The sequence below is a fragment of the Pteropus vampyrus genome, unplaced genomic scaffold, assembly GCF_000151845.1.
Source record: "Pteropus vampyrus isolate Shadow unplaced genomic scaffold, Pvam_2.0 Scaffold302, whole genome shotgun sequence".
Taxonomy (NCBI): domain Eukaryota; kingdom Metazoa; phylum Chordata; class Mammalia; order Chiroptera; family Pteropodidae; genus Pteropus; species Pteropus vampyrus.
The window spans coordinates 785,061-804,285 of record NW_011889083.1 but is presented as its reverse complement, the minus strand read 5'-3'; the positions used below and the strand labels follow the sequence as shown (position 1 = coordinate 804,285).

Here is a 19,225-nt window from a genome sequence, read left to right as displayed (position 1 = left end):
AACATTGTGCTTTTAACCTCAATGAGTAAGGACTCATATAATTTTATTTTAAGCCTACATTCACCATTTTATTTTTACCACAAAGATTATTTTTCCTATAATGCCATTGTTTCTTTTTCTTCCTCTTAAGACATTAACCTATCTATATAGCTGTGCATAATTTACATCAGATGTAAGACAGAGCTTTAAAAGAAAACTTCAGAAGCTTTTTGGCATCTGAATTACAGAATGGGGTCAACAAGCAACCAACTTTTGGTATGAATTTGAGGGGTACATTCTTAGTATAGATTTGCTTGTACTTAGGGTGGGGTGAATTTGGACACTCAAGATCATATTGCTACCACCTCAGCAATGACAACATGTATAAGAGAGAGCATCCTCACTTGATTAGTTCAAAGTGCTAGGGGAAAGATACAGGTTTTTGCACTACTTTTTTGGCCTTCTCTACACCTACTTGATTCTTATTTCATCAGATACCCCAACGACTTGAGTCATCACTATTTTTTCCCTCCCTAGCCTACTTTTCAGCTGGTGTGGCTATGTACCCTTTTTTAAGGGGCTCTTTTAACATGCTTACTGCTATACTGCATGGGGAAAAGGGTACAGGGTTTCCACTTCACATGGCCCTGAAACACGTTCAAATCTCTAATGTGCAAAGACCAAATGTATATCTCCGTTTTATCAGGGGAAGGAAAGTGAGGATGGTCTGTGCCTAGAGAGCGAAAAAGTGCTATGAAATACCAAATTATATGTTGACTTTTATAAGACTTCTATCATTTCAGACACCTTCCTTTATTTTGTTCTTTTCTCTCACAATCGAACCCAGAAGTAGTTCCCTTAAATTCAACAAACACGTGGTTGAGTTTAGAGTGTTGCAGCTTTCAGTTTAATGAGAACCTCCATCTTTGACTCATTGGCATTAAGTTTATGAAATGCTTTTTGTTTTTTTGTTTGCTTCTAATGATGCCACTTGGATTTTTCTCTCCTCTTCCTTTATCCAGCCCCTTTTCATATTCCCTAGTGACAAAAGCCAAGAAACCAAATCGGCCAGGTCTCACTTTCCAGCTGTTAGGGAGTCTGCTGCCAGAGAGGCACTTCTCCAAGTCGCCAGCCAAAGAATTCACCTTATTTTTTTCTCAGGCTGAGCTGTCTTCATGGTAATCCACACATTACTTTCCACGTTTTGAAGGAGGAGCGGCGGGGAGACTGGGAAAGACTTGGTGATATTTTATATCACCATGTGGCACTCAAAAAATTTATATCTTTCCTATTATTAATAACCAGTTTTTTTAAAACCTGGCAAATGTACTTCTAATGAAAATTGTAACCCATAGACTTAAGAATGCTAAGCCTGATTTAAAACTGTCTATATAGCTTCCGATAATATCAGAAAAAGAAAAACTTTTTTTCTTTTGAAAAATTTTTAGGCCACTTAAGCTACTTTAAACTGAAATCCTGTTGATTTTGCTTTGGCCTGCTTCTAAAGTCATTTAGGATTAATTTATTCTTAGAACTCTGTTGTTTTATGAACAAGTGTTCTAGGTGTCCTATGCATTTATGGTTCCAACATGCCATTTAGCAAGTGACAGCACACATAATAAGACACAATTTTATTGTTGTTTTAAAAATAGAATACCTTGTTGATTTTATTAAAACCTAATATCTATCATTATCATGTAAACTATAAAAAATGCACAATGTAATCAGATAAGTCTTAGAGACCTTCAAGTGGAGATGTGATTACAGATACAATTATCAGTTGTGCCCGTCACAGTTTTTCCTTAAATATCTAGTGAGTGCTCAAGATTTTTCTCTCACTTGGAAAAGTGAAGGAAAGAAGAAGAGACTTCTCACCCATTTATATCTAATAGGAATTGTTTTCTCCAATGCTAGGCATGCAAGAAGCCTCGATGAAGCTCACCGAGTCTCTGCATGAAGTCTATGAGCCTGACTGGTATGGGCGGGAAGAAGTGAAGATGGTTGGCGAGGTAAGAGCCAGGATGACAGCACACAGGAGGTCTGGTGGGGGGCTTCTTTGAGGCTCCCACCAAGTTTTGTGCACTCAGCCTATCCCTGACTCCTCTTAGCACTTCTTGGCCTTCATCATGATAGGACACTATGTACCCACAAGACACCATGCAATTCTGCTATCCAGAACATCCCAAATTCAGTTATTAGTGAACTGATTATAAGACCACTTGGATGGAAAGCTGCGGGTTCAGGATTATTTTCCCTCAAAATAAGAATAGCATGTTTTTGTCCCTTACCACACATCTGAACAGCCTATTTCAGCAGGAGAATGGGTACATAGCATGCCGATTTTGTGTACTGACTTCACCTCTGCACCCTTGCTTTCCCCATCCCTTCCTGAAAGCTGGGACAAGAGCTGGGAAGAGCACCTATTTCGCTTAAACGTCAGCTAGTCCATTTGCTGGTCTGCAGAGCCTGAGGACAGATGCAGTCGGCCTGCTAATAGGAGTTTAACTTCTGGAAGGCTTTGACCCTAGACATCTACTAACACCTGAAATCCAACTGCTAGCCGAGGGCCATATGGAAGTGATCAAGTGGGTATCACTCCTTTGAGAAAGGTAGGATGGGGCGGAGACCAAGCACGGCTCTGAGTGATGTTGGACGAGTACTTAAACCTTCTCAGGCTTTAGTTTCCTTATCTGCAAAATGCAAATAATAATTGTAACACATTTAAAGATTTTGTACTCATGTCACAGACATAGTGTGCACAGTGCATGTGATTATTACTGATAGTAGAAAGCCATCTTTCAGGGTTTTCTCATGTCCAAGTTCTTAAAACAAAGAGCAGTTTATCACAGTCCACTTCACGGGAGCTCATTGCTGCTCATTTAGGCACAGAAGACCTAGGAGATGCAGCCTCCACAGCTCAGGGGAAGGTTTGAGATGTGATGAGCTGACCATCTATGTAGGCTGTGGAAAGATGGGTTAGTGCAAACCCAGGCTGCTCCATGAAAATTTTGGCATTCCCCACTTTGATCTTTATAATCTAGTTACGACTGAGAAAAAAAACAGATTTATTTATGAGGAAAGCTCTTATTAGTTCTGTTACCTCTTGAAAATGTTCAGGATATGAATTTGGCAAAACAAGCCTCCACACACCATTTTCCAAAAGCAATTATTAAGTAATTGTATCTTCTCACATTTCTTCAATAACAAAAACACTGTGTTCTAACATAGCGTTAGATGCTTGACTCATTTTGTAAATTTCTGATTAATCATGTATAATTGAAAATTTGTCATGAAATGAAGATTTTTTTAAAGAGAATAATAGACACTTCTGTTACTGGCTTTTTAGAATGCTGTACTATATTCTTTGTGTGGCAGGTGCCACTGTTGACATTTATTCCTAAGGAAACAGCCGCTGTCCTACTTTGGTCCTTGTGGCTGCCAGGAGTTTTGGAATCTTCAGTTGCAGATCCAAGTATGGGTTCTTCTGATGGTGAAAGAACTGAACACTGCATGTTCAGAGGGTCTACTCATATCAGAAGAGGAGCCTTTTTATACAGAGGATTTAAATTTTTCTGTTTGCGTAAAATTTTTTATTTGAGATCTGTAACAATTAAGATTAGTTTTTAAAGTGTGAAAGAAAAAAAAGGAAACACCCCCCCCGCCACACACACACACAAGTGGTATTCAACAGGATAGAAACTTACATCTCTTCTATAAAAGACTTTGGAGGTGGGGAGCAGAGGCATGGTGGAGCCACGGCATCAGGGGGCCATTTTTGCCATTCTTGCTGCCTCCTTCAGGTTCAAGATGGTTCTCTGAGCATAGCCATCAGCTCCCATTTTTGCATTCTAGTCAGCAAGTAGGAGGACTCAGGGAAGATAAACTTCCCTTTTAGGGACACTTTTCTGAAAGTATATCTCATTAGCCAGAACTTAGTCTCGTGGCTACAGTTAGCTGCAATGGAGGCTGAGAAATATAGTCTATATACTAGCCATGTACCGGCAAAAACTGGAGATTCTATTACTAAGAAAAAGAAAGAATAGATACTGGGGAATAAGCAGCAGACTCTGTCAGGAGACCCTAAATGTTGTAACAGGCGAAATGTGGAGATTATGTTCTTTCACACCTGCTATGTGCCTGGTGAAGCACATTCTGTGAAGCACTTTACATTGTCAACTCACTTAACCTAAGGAAATTGAAATTCTGGGGGGTTCAGTTTTCCAGTCACACAGCTGGGATTTGAACCCTGTTCTGGAGGGGCAGCCTGTGTAATAGATTGTGAGCTTCGAATTCAAGGAGACAGACCTGGGTTGAAACTGGAGTGTGTCATTTATCAACTGCATGACCTTTGCCAAGTTATGTAACATCTCTAGGCTTCAGTATTCTCTTTTGTATAGTGGTAACAATAAGACTTTCCTCATAAAGCTATTGTGAGAATTAAATGACCATGAATACTCATACTCGTAAAGTATTTACCCAATGCCCAGACAGTAGTAGCAATAATAATACATAGTATTTATTGTGTGTTTATCATAATTGATACTCCATAAATGGCAGAGCCTTTCCCAATATGACTAAATTTTCTGCTTTCCCTGTAGAAGCTGAAACAATGGTTTATTGTTTATTTGAAGCAATCCATGTGGGATTCTTTACAGTCTCTTAGCCCCAAAGGCCATCTCTAGGGATCTGGAGACATTTTGAAGCTTCTATATTCTTTATTAATGCAGAATCAGAAATATACTTTTTAATGAGCTGAGCCTTTAGATAGCCTATATTGTAAATTAAAACTGGTAGCCAAATTGCCTAAAAATTTTATGTGTTATTTCAAAAGATATTAAAAAAGATATTTAAAAAGTCTTTTTAATATCTACTACTGGGCAAATATTACTTATCTAATTTTTTAGTTTCAAAAGTTTTTAGAAGTTCAATGAAATGTATCCAATTAAACTAATTCAGTAGTTATCTCTTTATTTCTCCTTTTCTTTCAGAAATGTGATGTTCTGTGGGAAGACTTCCATCAAAAACTAGTAGATGGGTCCTTGCTGACACTGGATACTTATCTGGGCCAATTTCCTGACATAAAGGTATTTTACTCTGTGTCAATAAAGGGAAGGATTGAATGATCCCATAAATTTATTGAAACATGGGAAATCAAAAGTCAAATAGACTTGATAAATTTTCATTTATTTAAGTATGGGATTATTATCCTGTTCTTCTCAGTTTTAAATGAAATGTAGTTACAGAAATCACATTTTCCCCTTTAGTGAACTGCTTCAGCTTTTATTTTTCTACAGAAGTCTTTTTAATCCTATAGATGTAAAATCTGAAATCAGATATCAAAAAATTCCAATCTTCTTTATATTCAAACCTTTTTATTATTTATAGCATTTGATAAGAATTTCCATTAGAATAAGCAGTGATCAAAAGCAAAGGAGTGACTTCATTGCCCTTGTGAGAGCAAAATCTGATCTTTCCTTGTGTACTGTTTATTTGCTTATGTTCATAGCACACCTATATATTTTTTCTCTTCTTAAAATTTTCAGGTTTAAAGTGAAGTACAATTAATCCTTGAACAATGTGGGGGTTAAGTGTGCTGACCCCCATGCAGTTGAAAATCCATGTATAACTTTTGACTCTCAAAGACTTAACTACAGTCGTCCCTTGATACTTATGGGGGATTGGTTCCAAGACCCCTATGCTTACCAAAACCTGTGGATGCTCAAGTCCCTTATATAAAATGGCACAGAACAATTCATATAGTCGACCCTCTGCGTCCGCAGATTCCCAGCAGCAGATCAAAAATACTGGGTTTTGTCCGTAGTTGGTTGAATCTGCAAATGCGAAACCGGAGGATATGAATAGCCAATTGTATATTTATTGAAAAATATTTGTGTATAAGTAGGCCTGTGCAGTTTAAACCCATGTTGTCGAAGTGTCAGCTATATTAAGATATAGCATTTCAAATTATGTTTCATCTGGATCTCAACAAATCTTTTCTAAAACATTTGTTCTGTGTGACATTTGGATCCATTGAAAAGAAAATATACACGTGAAGGTTTGAATAGCACAGATTTGGAATTGACTGTAGAGGTAAAGATGATTATTAAACCACCTGGGCTGTATATAACAAATGTTGCATTAATAGAGCTGCTCCACTATCCCCATTGTTTTCCCCACTCAAGGTGGAGTACCAGGGAAGATAGCCACATACTGTCCTTTCTGTAGGGTGAGAAGGCCATTAACCAGCATCTATGGGCATCTGTAGCATCTTATAGGTGACTTCTGATGTGAAGTTCCACTCTTACCTGGCCATTGCCAAACACTAGAGAACTATCTGTAGTAATGTGCACTGGCCTTGGCCATGAAACATAGTGAAGCTTCTTGGCCAAAACAATACTCATATCAATAATTTAGTTTCCTCAAGCCCACATAGAATGCCTAACACTGTTGGCCAACATCCAAAATGTGTTTTGGGACACCAGGGGCACCAGACAGGAATCATCAGTAGACCAGACTAAATACACTAGTTTTGTTGACAAAAAGGCACAGAGAACAAATCCAAATGATGGATTCTCCATGCTGTTATCATAATAGGCAGCATAAGGCTTCATTGAGCTATTCCATAAAGTAAATACATCCTAATTAAAAGATATGTCAGTTTTTTAAATTTTCTGGGAAATTAAAAACTTGAAAAAAATTTTAAATTCTTTAATATTGCATGTACTAGCCTATAGGAGATATGTTTTGGGTTATCTTCAAATTATTAGATAGACATTCCAATTTTATCTTGGAATTTATAGCATTTGTGGAGCAAACAGTCTCAGAATCATTATAACACTTCAGAATATCATTTACTGAATGACAATTTAATCTTCATAAAGATCAATTCTCAATAAATCAGAAGTGACTAAGGGAAAATTTTCTTACTTGAAAATTTCAAAGTAGCTTACAACTTATTTAAATTATTTATGTAATATATATTCATAGTATAACTTAGCTAAACCAATGAAAGTGGTGATTGACTAAAGAACAAAACATTTGAAAAGTTGTTGAGCTTCAGAAACAAAAACAGTATCATCAAAAAAAATGTGAAGGACCTTAGTTATTATGGTATTGCCTAGCAATAGTTATTTGGAGGTTGGCCATATTCTCTAGGAGCATATAATTTCAGAAGGCAAATACACAGAGAAGTACCTGCATTGAAACATGGAGAGATTAAAATAAAATCATAATGGATCATTTCAGCTAGTATTTTCTATTTGTTCCATGCCAGAAAAATGAGGAACTCAGTAGAACTTTTACTTAAGCTGTCCTTTTTTGGGGGTCCATGGGTTAGGTCATACACAAAGATGATCTTCCAGTTACTGAACCATCTTTACACTAGAGATTTGGGAATATCTAGCTTGGTGCCCTAAATATAAATGAAATATATGTCATGGTTTTACCTACATCACAGAAAGAGGCTGAAACAATTTCTCTCTTTCTCCGAAGTCACATTTAGAATGTCATAGCATATACATATGATTTTAACCAAGATAGAGAATGGTTCTTTTTGGGAGGAGGGGAGTTATGTGTCAATTTATTTGTTTATTTATTTAAAAATTATTGAAGTGATATTGATTAATAAAATCAATAAGTTTTAAGTGAACATTTAAACAATATGTCATTATATATGTGTGTATATATTCATACACATACACATACACACACACATATATATATATATATATATATATAGCATTTTGTGTTCACCACCCAAAGTTAGTTTCCTTCTGTCACCAAATATTTGACCCCTTTTACTCCTATGTACCTCCCCTCCCTCACTTCCCTCTGGTAACTACTCATTCACTGTCTGTGTCCATGAGTCTCTGTCATATTTGTTTGTTGCTTTCATTTTATATCCCACATATGAGTGAATTGTGAAACTGTTACATTTGATGAACAGTTGAGGAAATAGTAGTTTAACTTGGAAATGAAACAATTTGAGATTAGGGGAGAATAGCTATTTCTAATATTTGAAAGACTTTTTATGTGAAAATATGCTTAAGCAATTCTGTGTTCCTTTATTCAGTGGATAGAAGTTAGAGTGGGTATAGATTCAATTACTACATAAACTTAGAGTTGAGTGATTATATAATGAATGGGTTATTGATGGAAAGGAGGATTATGATTAAGAAGTTTCAAAGCATGGAACACAATTGACTTCCTTCACTCCCGTTAAAATCAGCAAGCCATGTGTAGTTAAAACTTCAGACAAGTTTCCAAATATTTACTGCAGCCCATCAGTGAGAGCTATGGAGTACCATTCATGAGGGGGTGATGTTTGACTTTTCCAACTGTGATTGGCAGGGCACCCGGGTGTTATGGTTCTTGTACAACACTGGTTCTTATACAGCACTGACATCTGAAATCAATGTTGTAATAAGAGCCAGCTTGTCACTAACTCAGGCTTACAGCTGTGAGCAGTTATTGTAAAATGTAGTTTAGATTCTATCTTGAGGCTATGCATGAGCAACTAAGCATATATTTACAGCAGTGTGCCAAAATGAATCCTAAATTGGGGCTATTATAAAAAATTTTTAAAAATACAATAAGTTATTTTCTTTACTGCATAAGGTCAGTGCACAATGGGGAATTTGAGGAAATTTTAATTAAACAACTTGGTTAAATTATTCATCATTAAACTAGTAAGTTTATTTAATTAAACTTACTCAGTTAGATGGTGAAATAAGAATGATATCTTTTTATACATATATATAAAAGCTAAAGTGTATTAACTTTACTCTACTTAGGAGATTTGGTTCTTTTCTTCAAGTTTCCCAGATATCAGGTAGGTAAGAAAATAAGATTGATTTGTTTTTCCAATGCAAAAATTCCTGCATCAAAATGAATGATGGCCTTCCAAATAGTTGCTTCTACATGGAAAGCTGTACTCTGTAATTGACTTGTCAATTATACAAGAAAGTGAGTCACATTATTTACTTCTTGTTTTTAAACAAAAAATGAGATGACCCAGTGCACTCTTCCAGCTTATTCACAGACTTGGAAGTAACTGAATTTTGGCTGTTTTCAAAAATCAAATCCATCTTCAAAGAATCAAGATTTCCTTCTTGGAAGATATTAAAGGAGAGCCACCCCCACCTGGACCCCCACAAGTCCATAAAGCAGAGCTTCATAAGAGTTTGCGTATAGTTATGTAGGAATAATGTTCCTTTGGGAGTAACAGCTATACATTTGCTAAAATAATTAGTTTTGTCAGCTCGTAGGCATACTGTCTCCACCATACGTTACTCAAGGGCTTCTCTCTACCCTGCCTGGGCTGATTCATGCTTCTTGATCTTCATGCTTTCTAGTACTCATTTATTTTTATAGTTCCACTTAATATTAAAATCCTATGCTGTCAATGAATTTGCTCAGCTTTTGTTTTCTGAAAAAAGAAAAAAAGCTTTATTTCACCTTCACTCTTGGAAGATATTTTCACTGGGGATAGAATTCTGAGTTTGTAGGTTCCTTTTTATGTTTTATTTTTCAGTACTTTAAAGATACTTCTTGATTGTATTATGGCTTGCATATTTTCTGAAGATTAGTGTTCTGTAATTCTTACTTTTGTGCATTATGTTTTTCTTTATTCTTGATTTTCAGCAGTTTGACTTTAATGTATTTTGGTATTTATCCTTCTTGGGTTTCTTGGATCTTTACTTTGATGTCTTCATTATTGTATAAATTTTTCAATCATTATCTCTTCAAATATTCTGACTTCTATTTTTGAGACTCCAATTACACTATCTTGACCATTCGATATTGTATTACCTAATTCTGTTTTTTTTTTTAACTCTTTTTTTCCTCTTTATATTTTAATGGGAATCATTTCTCTTGATCTACTAAAAAGTGCACTGTTTCTTTCCTTAGCTGTCAAAGAAATTTTTTCCCTCTCATATTACATTTCATTTTTATTTCTAGAATTTCCATTTGATTTTCAGTTGACTATTAAAGTTTCTATATCTCTGCTGAAATATCCCATCTATTTATATATATTGTCTGCCATTTCCAACTGGATACTTTAACATATTAGTCATAGTTATTTTAAAATTCCTATTTGATACTTCTAACATCTGGGTCATATCTGAGTCTGATTCTCTTGACTTCTTTATCTTCTCTCATGGGTCATTATTCATTTTTCTGGCTTTGTGTTAGGCAGAGTTTACCTCATATCTGGGGTTGGTCTTCAACAGGAGTTTTCTGCCCCTGCCCTAGTGGGAACCCACCTCTCCTTGTTATAGGAATCATATCTTGGACCCAGGAAGGTTATATGCCACTCCTCAGTGGGTAGCAATCTGCCCTTCTATGTAGCAGTTATCTCTTCATATATCCTAGGGGCCAGAGGGGCTCCTTTCCCTCCCCAGAGCCAGACTGGTTTTGCTTCTACTCCTCCCCCAGCAACAGTGGATCTTTTCTTGGTCTCCGTTGGCAGGAGGATTTGGCGCCTCGAGCAGCTTAAAGCTCTTGCTTGGTAAGAGAAAAGGTCCATGGAGTTGGGCAGGACTTTGTGCCCATCCCCAGCAGTCAGATCACCTCATTCTCACTGGTGCCGCAAGGAAATGTCTTGTCCTCAAGCTTTCTAATATCATCCAGTGGAGGTCCAAGGAAAGAGCTTGCTCATAAATGCAGTTTTGTGTCTTGGACTCCCAGCTATTCCAAACTACATGTTAGCCTACACTAGGCATTTAACAATTTGTTAAAATTTAGCTGACTTTTTTTACCCACTTATATAGGGGCCACAATTTTTACCTGTTCACTGCCAAAAGTGAAATGGTTTGTGTGTCTCTTCTCTCATTGAAACAACTTGTCCCTGTTTAGAATTCAGATTACTTTATTGCCTTGTGACCTCGGATCTCTGATACGATCAAGAATTATGTTTTTATAGATTATTCAGCTTTTTTTTGGTTAGTGTGGGGGTAACATTCTTTTCAGCTCTCTATGTCCTAACTGAAAGCAGTAGTCTCTAGAAATAAATATATTTTTAGTTTCTCAGACGGTTCTAATGAACAAAAGGATTGAGGATCACTTCTAGGAAAGGGGATTTTTATTCCTAAGAATTTGCTTTATAAATATAGAACTGTTTCATAAATCTACATTATAGAACTGTGGTTAGTGCGAGTGTTATTAGAATTACAAAGCCTATCCTAATATAGTCTTCTAGCTTGAAAATGGAAAATTTGAAGATTTAGAACTGAGCCGAATAGAGGGTATAGGTTTATCTGCTTTCCTCAGCCAGTTCTGGAGTGTTTCTGGTCTTTAACTACAAATTCTGCTTTTTACTCTTCATGACTGATCTAATTATTATCAGAAGGGAAGCTGTTTATCTGAGGATTTTTACACAAAGGATCGAAGGCTGTAGTCTGATTTCCAAGGATCATTTGTTCACTGAAATTCCAGTTCACCTTGATCTCCAGTCAAGATCCTCAGCTACTCTGGATAAGAGAAGCATTCTAACAGTCAAAGAAAATCTGCGACCATGACTCTTTCTTAATGCATGTGTTTGCCATTGGCAGAACCGCATTGCAAAGCGCAGTAGGAAGCTGGTTGACTATGACAGTGCTCGCCACCATCTGGAAGCTTTACAGAGCTCCAAGAGGAAGGATGAGAGTCGAATATCTAAGGTAGGGTTTGATCCAACTGTTGACACCGCTCCATATTCTGTGACCTATATTAACTTTGCTTTTAAAAATTAAATGTTTCCTTTTCAAAGGAGATTGGAATCAGGATAGAATTTAAACTTAAACATGTTGCTTGTGGACTGCTTTCCAAAATTTGTAATTAAAATAAGGTTTTTCATATTATTATAGCATTCACATGGGTGACACTGACTCATACATTTTTATCAGAATAAACTTTGGCCCCCAACAACACTGTATGATCAAAGAAAGTAATACGTGTTTCTGTACTTCTTTCTATGGTTGTAGTCCATACTTGATGCTAAAATGCAGATTCAGATAGTGAATCAAGTTTGAAAATTTTAGACATAACTTGTGATTGAGAGTACAGACATGTGCTAGACTTGCATAACATTCATTTTGTTTTAGAAAACCCATTTCAATGGCTTTTACTGTATAAGTCAGTCATTTACAGATGTCAATTAATTGATGACATCTGCTGACTATTCCATTTGCTTCCAGTCTTGCTTCCTCCTATTTGCCTACACATAGCTGCCTGAACGACCTTTCTACATCACATATCTAGATATGTTTCTCCACTGCTTAAGTCTTTTAATGGCTCCCATTGCCTGTAGAAAAAATTTAACTTCCTTACCACGGCATATACAACCTTCTCATTTTGGTTATGACTCACCTATCCATCCTTATCAACATTCAGTGTCTTCTTTCCTCTCCTCTCCTTCTTCCATACACATATACTAAGCTGGTGCCTCCATGACCTACACATCACTTCTGAGCAGCTGCAATAATAGCTGTTCTTCTTGATGTGAGACCTCATAGATGTCAGACACCATGTTCAACACTCATCTATATCACCTTTCCTTAATACTTACAAAATCTGTCAGATGGGCACTTTATGGATAAAGTATCTGAGATAAAAAGCAATCTGACAAGTTGACAAGGTTAATAAACTAAAATTCTAACCCAAGGAACCACTACCTTTATGTATTACAATGCCTTATCCCTTCTTTTGCAAACATTTGCTAATTCTTCAAGATTCAGTTTAAATATTACCTTTTCTATGGAACCTTTCTGTTCTCTGTACCATCTCCCCCAGGAGATGCTCAAGAACAGATTAAAGGCACTATCTTGCAATTTAATTATTTAGGTTTCCCATTAGACTGAGAATTTCTTGAGGAAGCTTCCATATTCAGTATCCAGAGCAGAGCAGTGTATGATATAGTCAGTCAACATATTTTTGTAGAATGTTTGAATCTGCCAAAGACTGTAAGAGCAACCATTATAATCAATTCAGTTTTCTTCTTTTAATGAAACTTATTATTTCACTTTTATTGAAAAAATTATGCAGATATTAAGCAGACTAAATTTTTACCTTCCCAAAATGTTTCCAGGATGCCATAAAGCTATTCCTATTAAATGTTTTGTTATATATAGAAATGGCTTGTGTTTGTGTGATGTTTTTTAGTATAAACACATGTTATGTGTCATTTTTAGGCAGAAGAGGAATTTCAGAAAGCACAGAAAGTGTTTGAAGAGTTTAATGTTGACTTACAAGAAGAATTACCATCATTATGGTCAAGGTAAAGATGTTTATGTACAGGTTGTACATATCTCTTTTAGAAGTTCATGAACAGTGAATAATCCATATCTTGTCTTTGTTGCCAGTGATGGTTCAGCACGGTCCAGTGGAAGTGTTCTATAATCTATGTTTTCCAATAAGGTAGCTATTTGCCATATGTGGCTGGCTGTTGAACATGTGGAATATAGCTGAATTTTAAATTTAAGATATTTTGTTTTAATTCATTTAAATTTAAATAAACTTATGTAGCTAACAGCTACTATATGGGATGACACAGTTTTAGACCTTGATATAGTTATCAAGTGGAGACCCAAATCTCAATTAGAGGAATTAGGAGAACTTCTCACAACCTTGAACTTTACAAGGATACCCTTTTAGTTCTTGACAGAATTTCCTTTATTCCAAGATGTTATCTAGACTTCTGGCTTTGATACTAAGCCACTACTTTCAGCCCTGAACTACCTATTCACCTGAACTTCATTCTTATTTTAGATACTAATTATTCTTATTTATAGGTACTTTTCATTTCTTATGGCATCAAGTGCTTCTTATTTATAGATATTCTACATTTCTCATGTAGTTAAATACAGTTTTCCTACTCAGTGGTAGAACCAAGAAGTTCTTAGGTGGAGTGGGGCATTAGGTCTCTCAATTTCCATCAGCACCTCCTATGCCACCACCCTAAATAAGCAGAATTGTGCTTGCCATGCAACATTGCTTTAAGTCAAATCCTCTGACCCAATTTACAACCAGATTGTTTTTCCTAAAACCTTCCTATATTAAAATTCTAGAGCTTCTACTTACCTTCCAAAATTATAAGCATTTTAAGGATCAAGACTGGAATTTGTCCATTTTGTGTTCAGCCTTAGTGCTGTTGATTTTTTTTGTCAACAATAGGCACTCAGAGTTTAATTTTGAATTATTGAAATATCAAGAGAATATTTTGGTTAATTCATTATAAAACTAGCCTATAGGACATGTCCAATTCACTGTCTAGCCTTAACCAAAATATGTGTGAAATTAACTCACTGCTCATCTGAATTTACCTATTCTTTCAACATCTACATTTCTCTTTTTTGGATACTATCATTCCTGGGATCAAAATTTTGGAGCCATTAACTATAGGAAACCAAAAAACCATCAAAGAAAACAATTCATTCTTTTTCTGTTTAGTCTTCTGGGTTGATTTCCCTCTCTCTATTCTCATTGCCACCACCCTGACCCTCATCATCCTCTTGTGGATTATAATGGTAGTCTTGCTCTCACATTGCTGTCTTTGAACTCATCCTGTACACCTCTTTATTCAGAAGCTCCACTGTAACATCTTGTCATTGGCTTAGGAACTTACTGTGTGTGGCCAAGGAAGACCTCACCTCTCCCCCGAAGAGGATTTTGAACAAACTGAATATATAAACTTCTAGGGATACAGATAAGACAAATATCTATAATTTTAATTTATTTAGTCATTTATACCATTTAAAATCACAAATTATATGAAATTGTGTTTTTAAAGAAATATTTTTTTACACTCACATTTTAAGAAATACTTATATCCAAATCTTTATATATATCTTTGGCATCCATGTCTTTGTACTCATTAAAGACACTCATCGGGTCAGCCAATAGTTCTCCAGAGCTTGTCTTCTCCCTCAATAGATATTCCATCTGAAACACAAGTTGTCATTTGCATAGAAGTAAGACAGTTTATTTTCATTTCTCTTTTGAAGGAATTTTTTGTGATCTCAAACATAGTTACTCCATTGCTTTTTAAACTGATCTTTTAAAAGGCTCGAGCACCACAATGTTTAACATGTCCAATTATGAGACAGTACTCCTGGGAAAATTGCCAAAATTGTCAAAAGTCTGGTACATATTATTTGCCTTATATGTATTGGATATGTAACATTTTTTTTTTATTGCTTTATCTAAAACTAACATTGATTGATGTAGTTTCTGGTTTATGTGTCCTCCCCAAATAGTACTTGTTATTCAAAAAAAATAATTGTCAGAATATCTTGAATTTTAAAGACTTTGTAAGGACTTAAACACAATGGGAATATTTAAGGGACAAATTTTAGAGAGACATCTTTCCAAAGGTATATATCTGGTCATATACAATATAAATGCTTCAGTGCTTTTTAATCCAGTCTAACTTCTTATTACAGCACTCAAGTCTCATTCTCTTTATGTTAATCAGATTCTGTTCTTTGGTCAAAACCAAAGCTTAGGCCTTTTTTATATACAATGTGTTCCTTGACTAAACCCAGATTACTCAACCACAGTAGTGTAAACTGTGTGTGTGTGTGTGTGTGTGTGTGTGTGTGTGTTCTATGAAAGAGAGAGAAATCATTCATTGAATACTTTCTATTTGCAAGGCATCATTCTGTATACTTTACATGCATAATCTCTCATCACAATTATAGATATCCCCATTTTACAGATGAGGAAGATAAGGGTTATTATCACTTAAACACCTTGCCTACGATTATAAAGTTTATAAATCCTAAAGCTGGCCTAAGGCTTAAAGTTTGTAAATCCTAAGCTGACTTAAAAACACTTCTGTGGTTTTTCCTATAAATTATGCTGTCTGTATTTAGGGCTTGTATTCAGTCTTTCATAAATAAAATTGATTTCATAAAGTTATTTCAAAAATACATATATTTTTCTCCCAGCCGTACTGCTCTACCTTTAGCCGTACTGCTCTACCTTTAAATTGAAGTTAATACTTTGTATCTTCTATGCCTCCCATGGTGATGCATAATACTGGACATATAGTTATGAGTATTTATTAACTGATTTATTCATGAAATCCTGCATGAAACTATTCATAACCATTGAAAATGTTGAAAGAAGTGTTCCGTATATATTGTTATGTCCAATTGGTGTATAGTGGTATTCAAGTATTTTCTTATTGACTTTCTGCCTAGTTGTTCTATTCATTATTGAAAGTGAGATATTGAAGTCACCAACTTTAATGGTGAATTGTCTATATTTCTTCAATTCTGTCAGCTTTTATTTCATGTATTTTGAGACTATATTGTTAAGTGTATATGTTTATAATTGGTGTATCCTCTGATGAATTCACTGTTTGATCTTTATAAAATGTCCTTTGTTTTCAATAACTAATTTTGCCTATTTTTGTCTGATATCACAATAGCCACTTAATTCTCTTTTGATTACTCTTTGCATGAGTGAATTTCTTTTACTTTCCACTTCTTTGTGTCTTTGAATCTAAAGTGTGTTTCTTATAGATAGCATATAGCTAGATTGTGGGTGTGTGTGTGTCAACCTCTGCCTTTTAATTGGTGTGCTTACTTCATTAATTTAATTACCAACAAAGTAGGGAATATGTCTACCATTTTATTAATTGTTTTTAGTATGTCATATCTTTTTTGTTCCTCTGTTCTCTAATTATTATCTTGTATAGAAAACGATTTCAGAATTTTGGGTGCATAAGGGAGAAGAAAAATGAAGTACTACCTAGAGGGAGATATAGGTTCAATTTTAAAAGAAGAAGTATTAGAGTATGTTTGTTCCAAAGGAGTTTAAAATTTATAACAGATGATAGAGAAGTAATCCCAAAGAAGGAAGTATTCCAAAGAGAATGTTTGAACTAAATTTTTAAAAATGATTAAAATCACAATTTAGTGAAAAGGATTTTCTAGGCTGAGGTAAAGCATGAATAAAGCCATGGAGATTGGAGCAGATGTGTGGGTTTATGGAACTTTATTTAGTTTGTTGTAGCTGGATGTCAGAGTGAAAGTGTCCAGGAGGAGAGTTGTGGTGATTAAGCAGGAGAGAGGCAATGGTCAGATTCATTTATAACTCATTCAGCAAATATTGATTAACCACCCACTACGTGCCAAGTACTCTTTTAGGTGCTCAAGATCTTGTACTAAAGGTTTTTGTTTTCTTGGAGCTTCCATTGAAGTATAGGGAAAGGCAATTACCAAGAAAAGAAATTAAGAATAAAATATTTTTTAAAAGTTTAATACAGAAAATAAAACAAGATAATTTAATAGAGAATGACTTGAGATGGGATAACTAGTATAGATGGGGAAGTAAGGAAAGTGTTCTCTCAGAGAGATAGATAATATATGAGGAAAAGAAAATTTGGGGAAAATAACTGAGTTTTATTTTATATATGTTGAGATTGAAGAATCATTAGGAGGTCCAAAAGGTCTAATAAGCTAACTAGATCTGGAGTCAAAAGAGGTTTGAAAGTCATTATTATATGGGTGGTGGTTGATAACATGACAGTTGATGAGGTGTAGGTAGTGAGATAGATCACATGGCAAGATGAGAGCCAAAGACAACCTTCGGGAGCACCAGCATTTAAGGAATGTGAAGACGTACCTGCAGAGGAGCCTAAGAAGAAATAATCAGAGATGTAAAAGGAGACAGGGAAGGGACCTAGAAGAGCAGTATCTCAAAAAGCCAAGAATAGAGAGAATTTTAAAAGTGAGGAAGTGCCAGGAGTATCACTTACAATAGATCAAGTAAATGAGGCTAAAGATGCATTTTCTTTGGTGAATTTTCAGAGAAGTTCCAATCATTGGGGGGTGGGGGGTAGGGTGAAAGCCTGATTACAAGCCTTGGAGATTCGACGAAAGATGAGGAAGCAGAAATAGTGGATATCATCAGTTATTTTGAGGATCTTGGCTATCATGGGTATGAGGAATCTTAGGAGATGTAGGGGGATGACAGGGCAATAGAAGCCTTTTAAAATAACTTTGGTCATTTTGAGAAGATAGAAGTGGCAAAGGTGAGATGATTTAGGACTGAATATATATGGGGCAGGTAAAGGGTGAGGTCAGGGGGTGAGGATGTTGACAGAGCTTGCCAGAGCATGTTGAGGGGTGTACCACAGGGTTTGCTTGGTAGAGCAAGATGTTGAGCCTGAGGGGACAATAGCCTGGTAAAAAAAAGGGGGGGGTCCGTTATCTCAGATGAAAGAAAAAAGTTAGACTCTATAATTTAAAAAGCACTTATTGAGTCAGGTACTAGGGGAGCGATAGCAGGGGGTTACATATGAATCCCTCCAAAATAAAAATAAAATAATTTTTAAAAAAGCAAACAAATGATATTAATTCCACTCTTCTTTCTAGAAAACTAGGGTCCTTCTGACATATGGAGCAGGTGTCAACCCATCTGTACCTGCCTTCTGTTTAAATCTGTCCTGTTTTTCAGGGCAGCCTAAATTTGTCCTCTCAAACAGTTGTTTGCATCTGGTACAAGGCTCATGAATTCCCTCACCTCTCAATTCCTTTAGCTGTTTCTATCAGATCTACTCATTTAAGATATTTAAAATATTTACATATATGGCCTTTTGTGATAACTTTGACATTTACATTCTGTCTTGAAATCTGCTTTTTTCTTTTAACCAGTATGCTCCAGTATGAATGGAGCATATGTTCATTAATCAGCATCCACTATGGGATTGTTAGTTCCTGGAGACATCTTAGCCCATCACTAGGCATGCACCTAGAGTTGGATAGGCCCTTTGTTTAGTAATTGAATGAAGACAGTTATGAGGAATTACTGCCCAGTTGATTGGCGTTCTAGAAAATGGATCCTGGGTTGCCACTTAAAGAGCCCAGGAAGACTATGCAAACTATGAGTTGCGTCCCTTTGTACAGGGTTGTCAGGGAATCTGTAGTCTCTCACCTATCCAGCTGCTGCCTTAGTTAGCTTCCCAAACACAGGCCCAGACCCTCCCCTTTCCCTTGTTTCAAACATGACCAAGGTCTGTAAATAACCATTGCCTGCAAATAAACACTGTGCTTTGTGGTCTGGAAGGTCTGCATCACCGGGCTCTCATCTTCTGGGTTTCTGATCTGACTGTCTCCAGTACTTACTATTTCCCAAACAGATTATGCCAGGATTTTCTTTATTAATACATGTTTATGTATATGTATATTCATATACATATATTCACATTAACATGGATAGAGAGATATGTATATCTCTACATGGATGTAGAGATATGTAT

At 35.8% G+C, this 19,225-nt stretch overlaps 1 protein-coding gene across 2 annotated transcripts in view; it reads left to right on the top strand.

The window, feature by feature from the left end:
• AMPH (amphiphysin) overlaps positions 1–19,225 on the top strand; it is a 195,941-nt gene that overhangs the window by 108,914 nt on the left and 67,802 nt on the right. For both annotated transcript variants that reach the window (XM_011376691.1, XM_011376690.1), the window contains exons 4-7: positions 1,894–1,988; positions 4,968–5,063; positions 11,532–11,639; positions 13,149–13,234. In XM_011376691.1, coding sequence (XP_011374993.1) covers positions 1,894–1,988; positions 4,968–5,063; positions 11,532–11,639; positions 13,149–13,234 — 385 coding nt within the window. The remainder of the gene's footprint in view (positions 1–1,893; positions 1,989–4,967; positions 5,064–11,531; positions 11,640–13,148; positions 13,235–19,225) is intronic.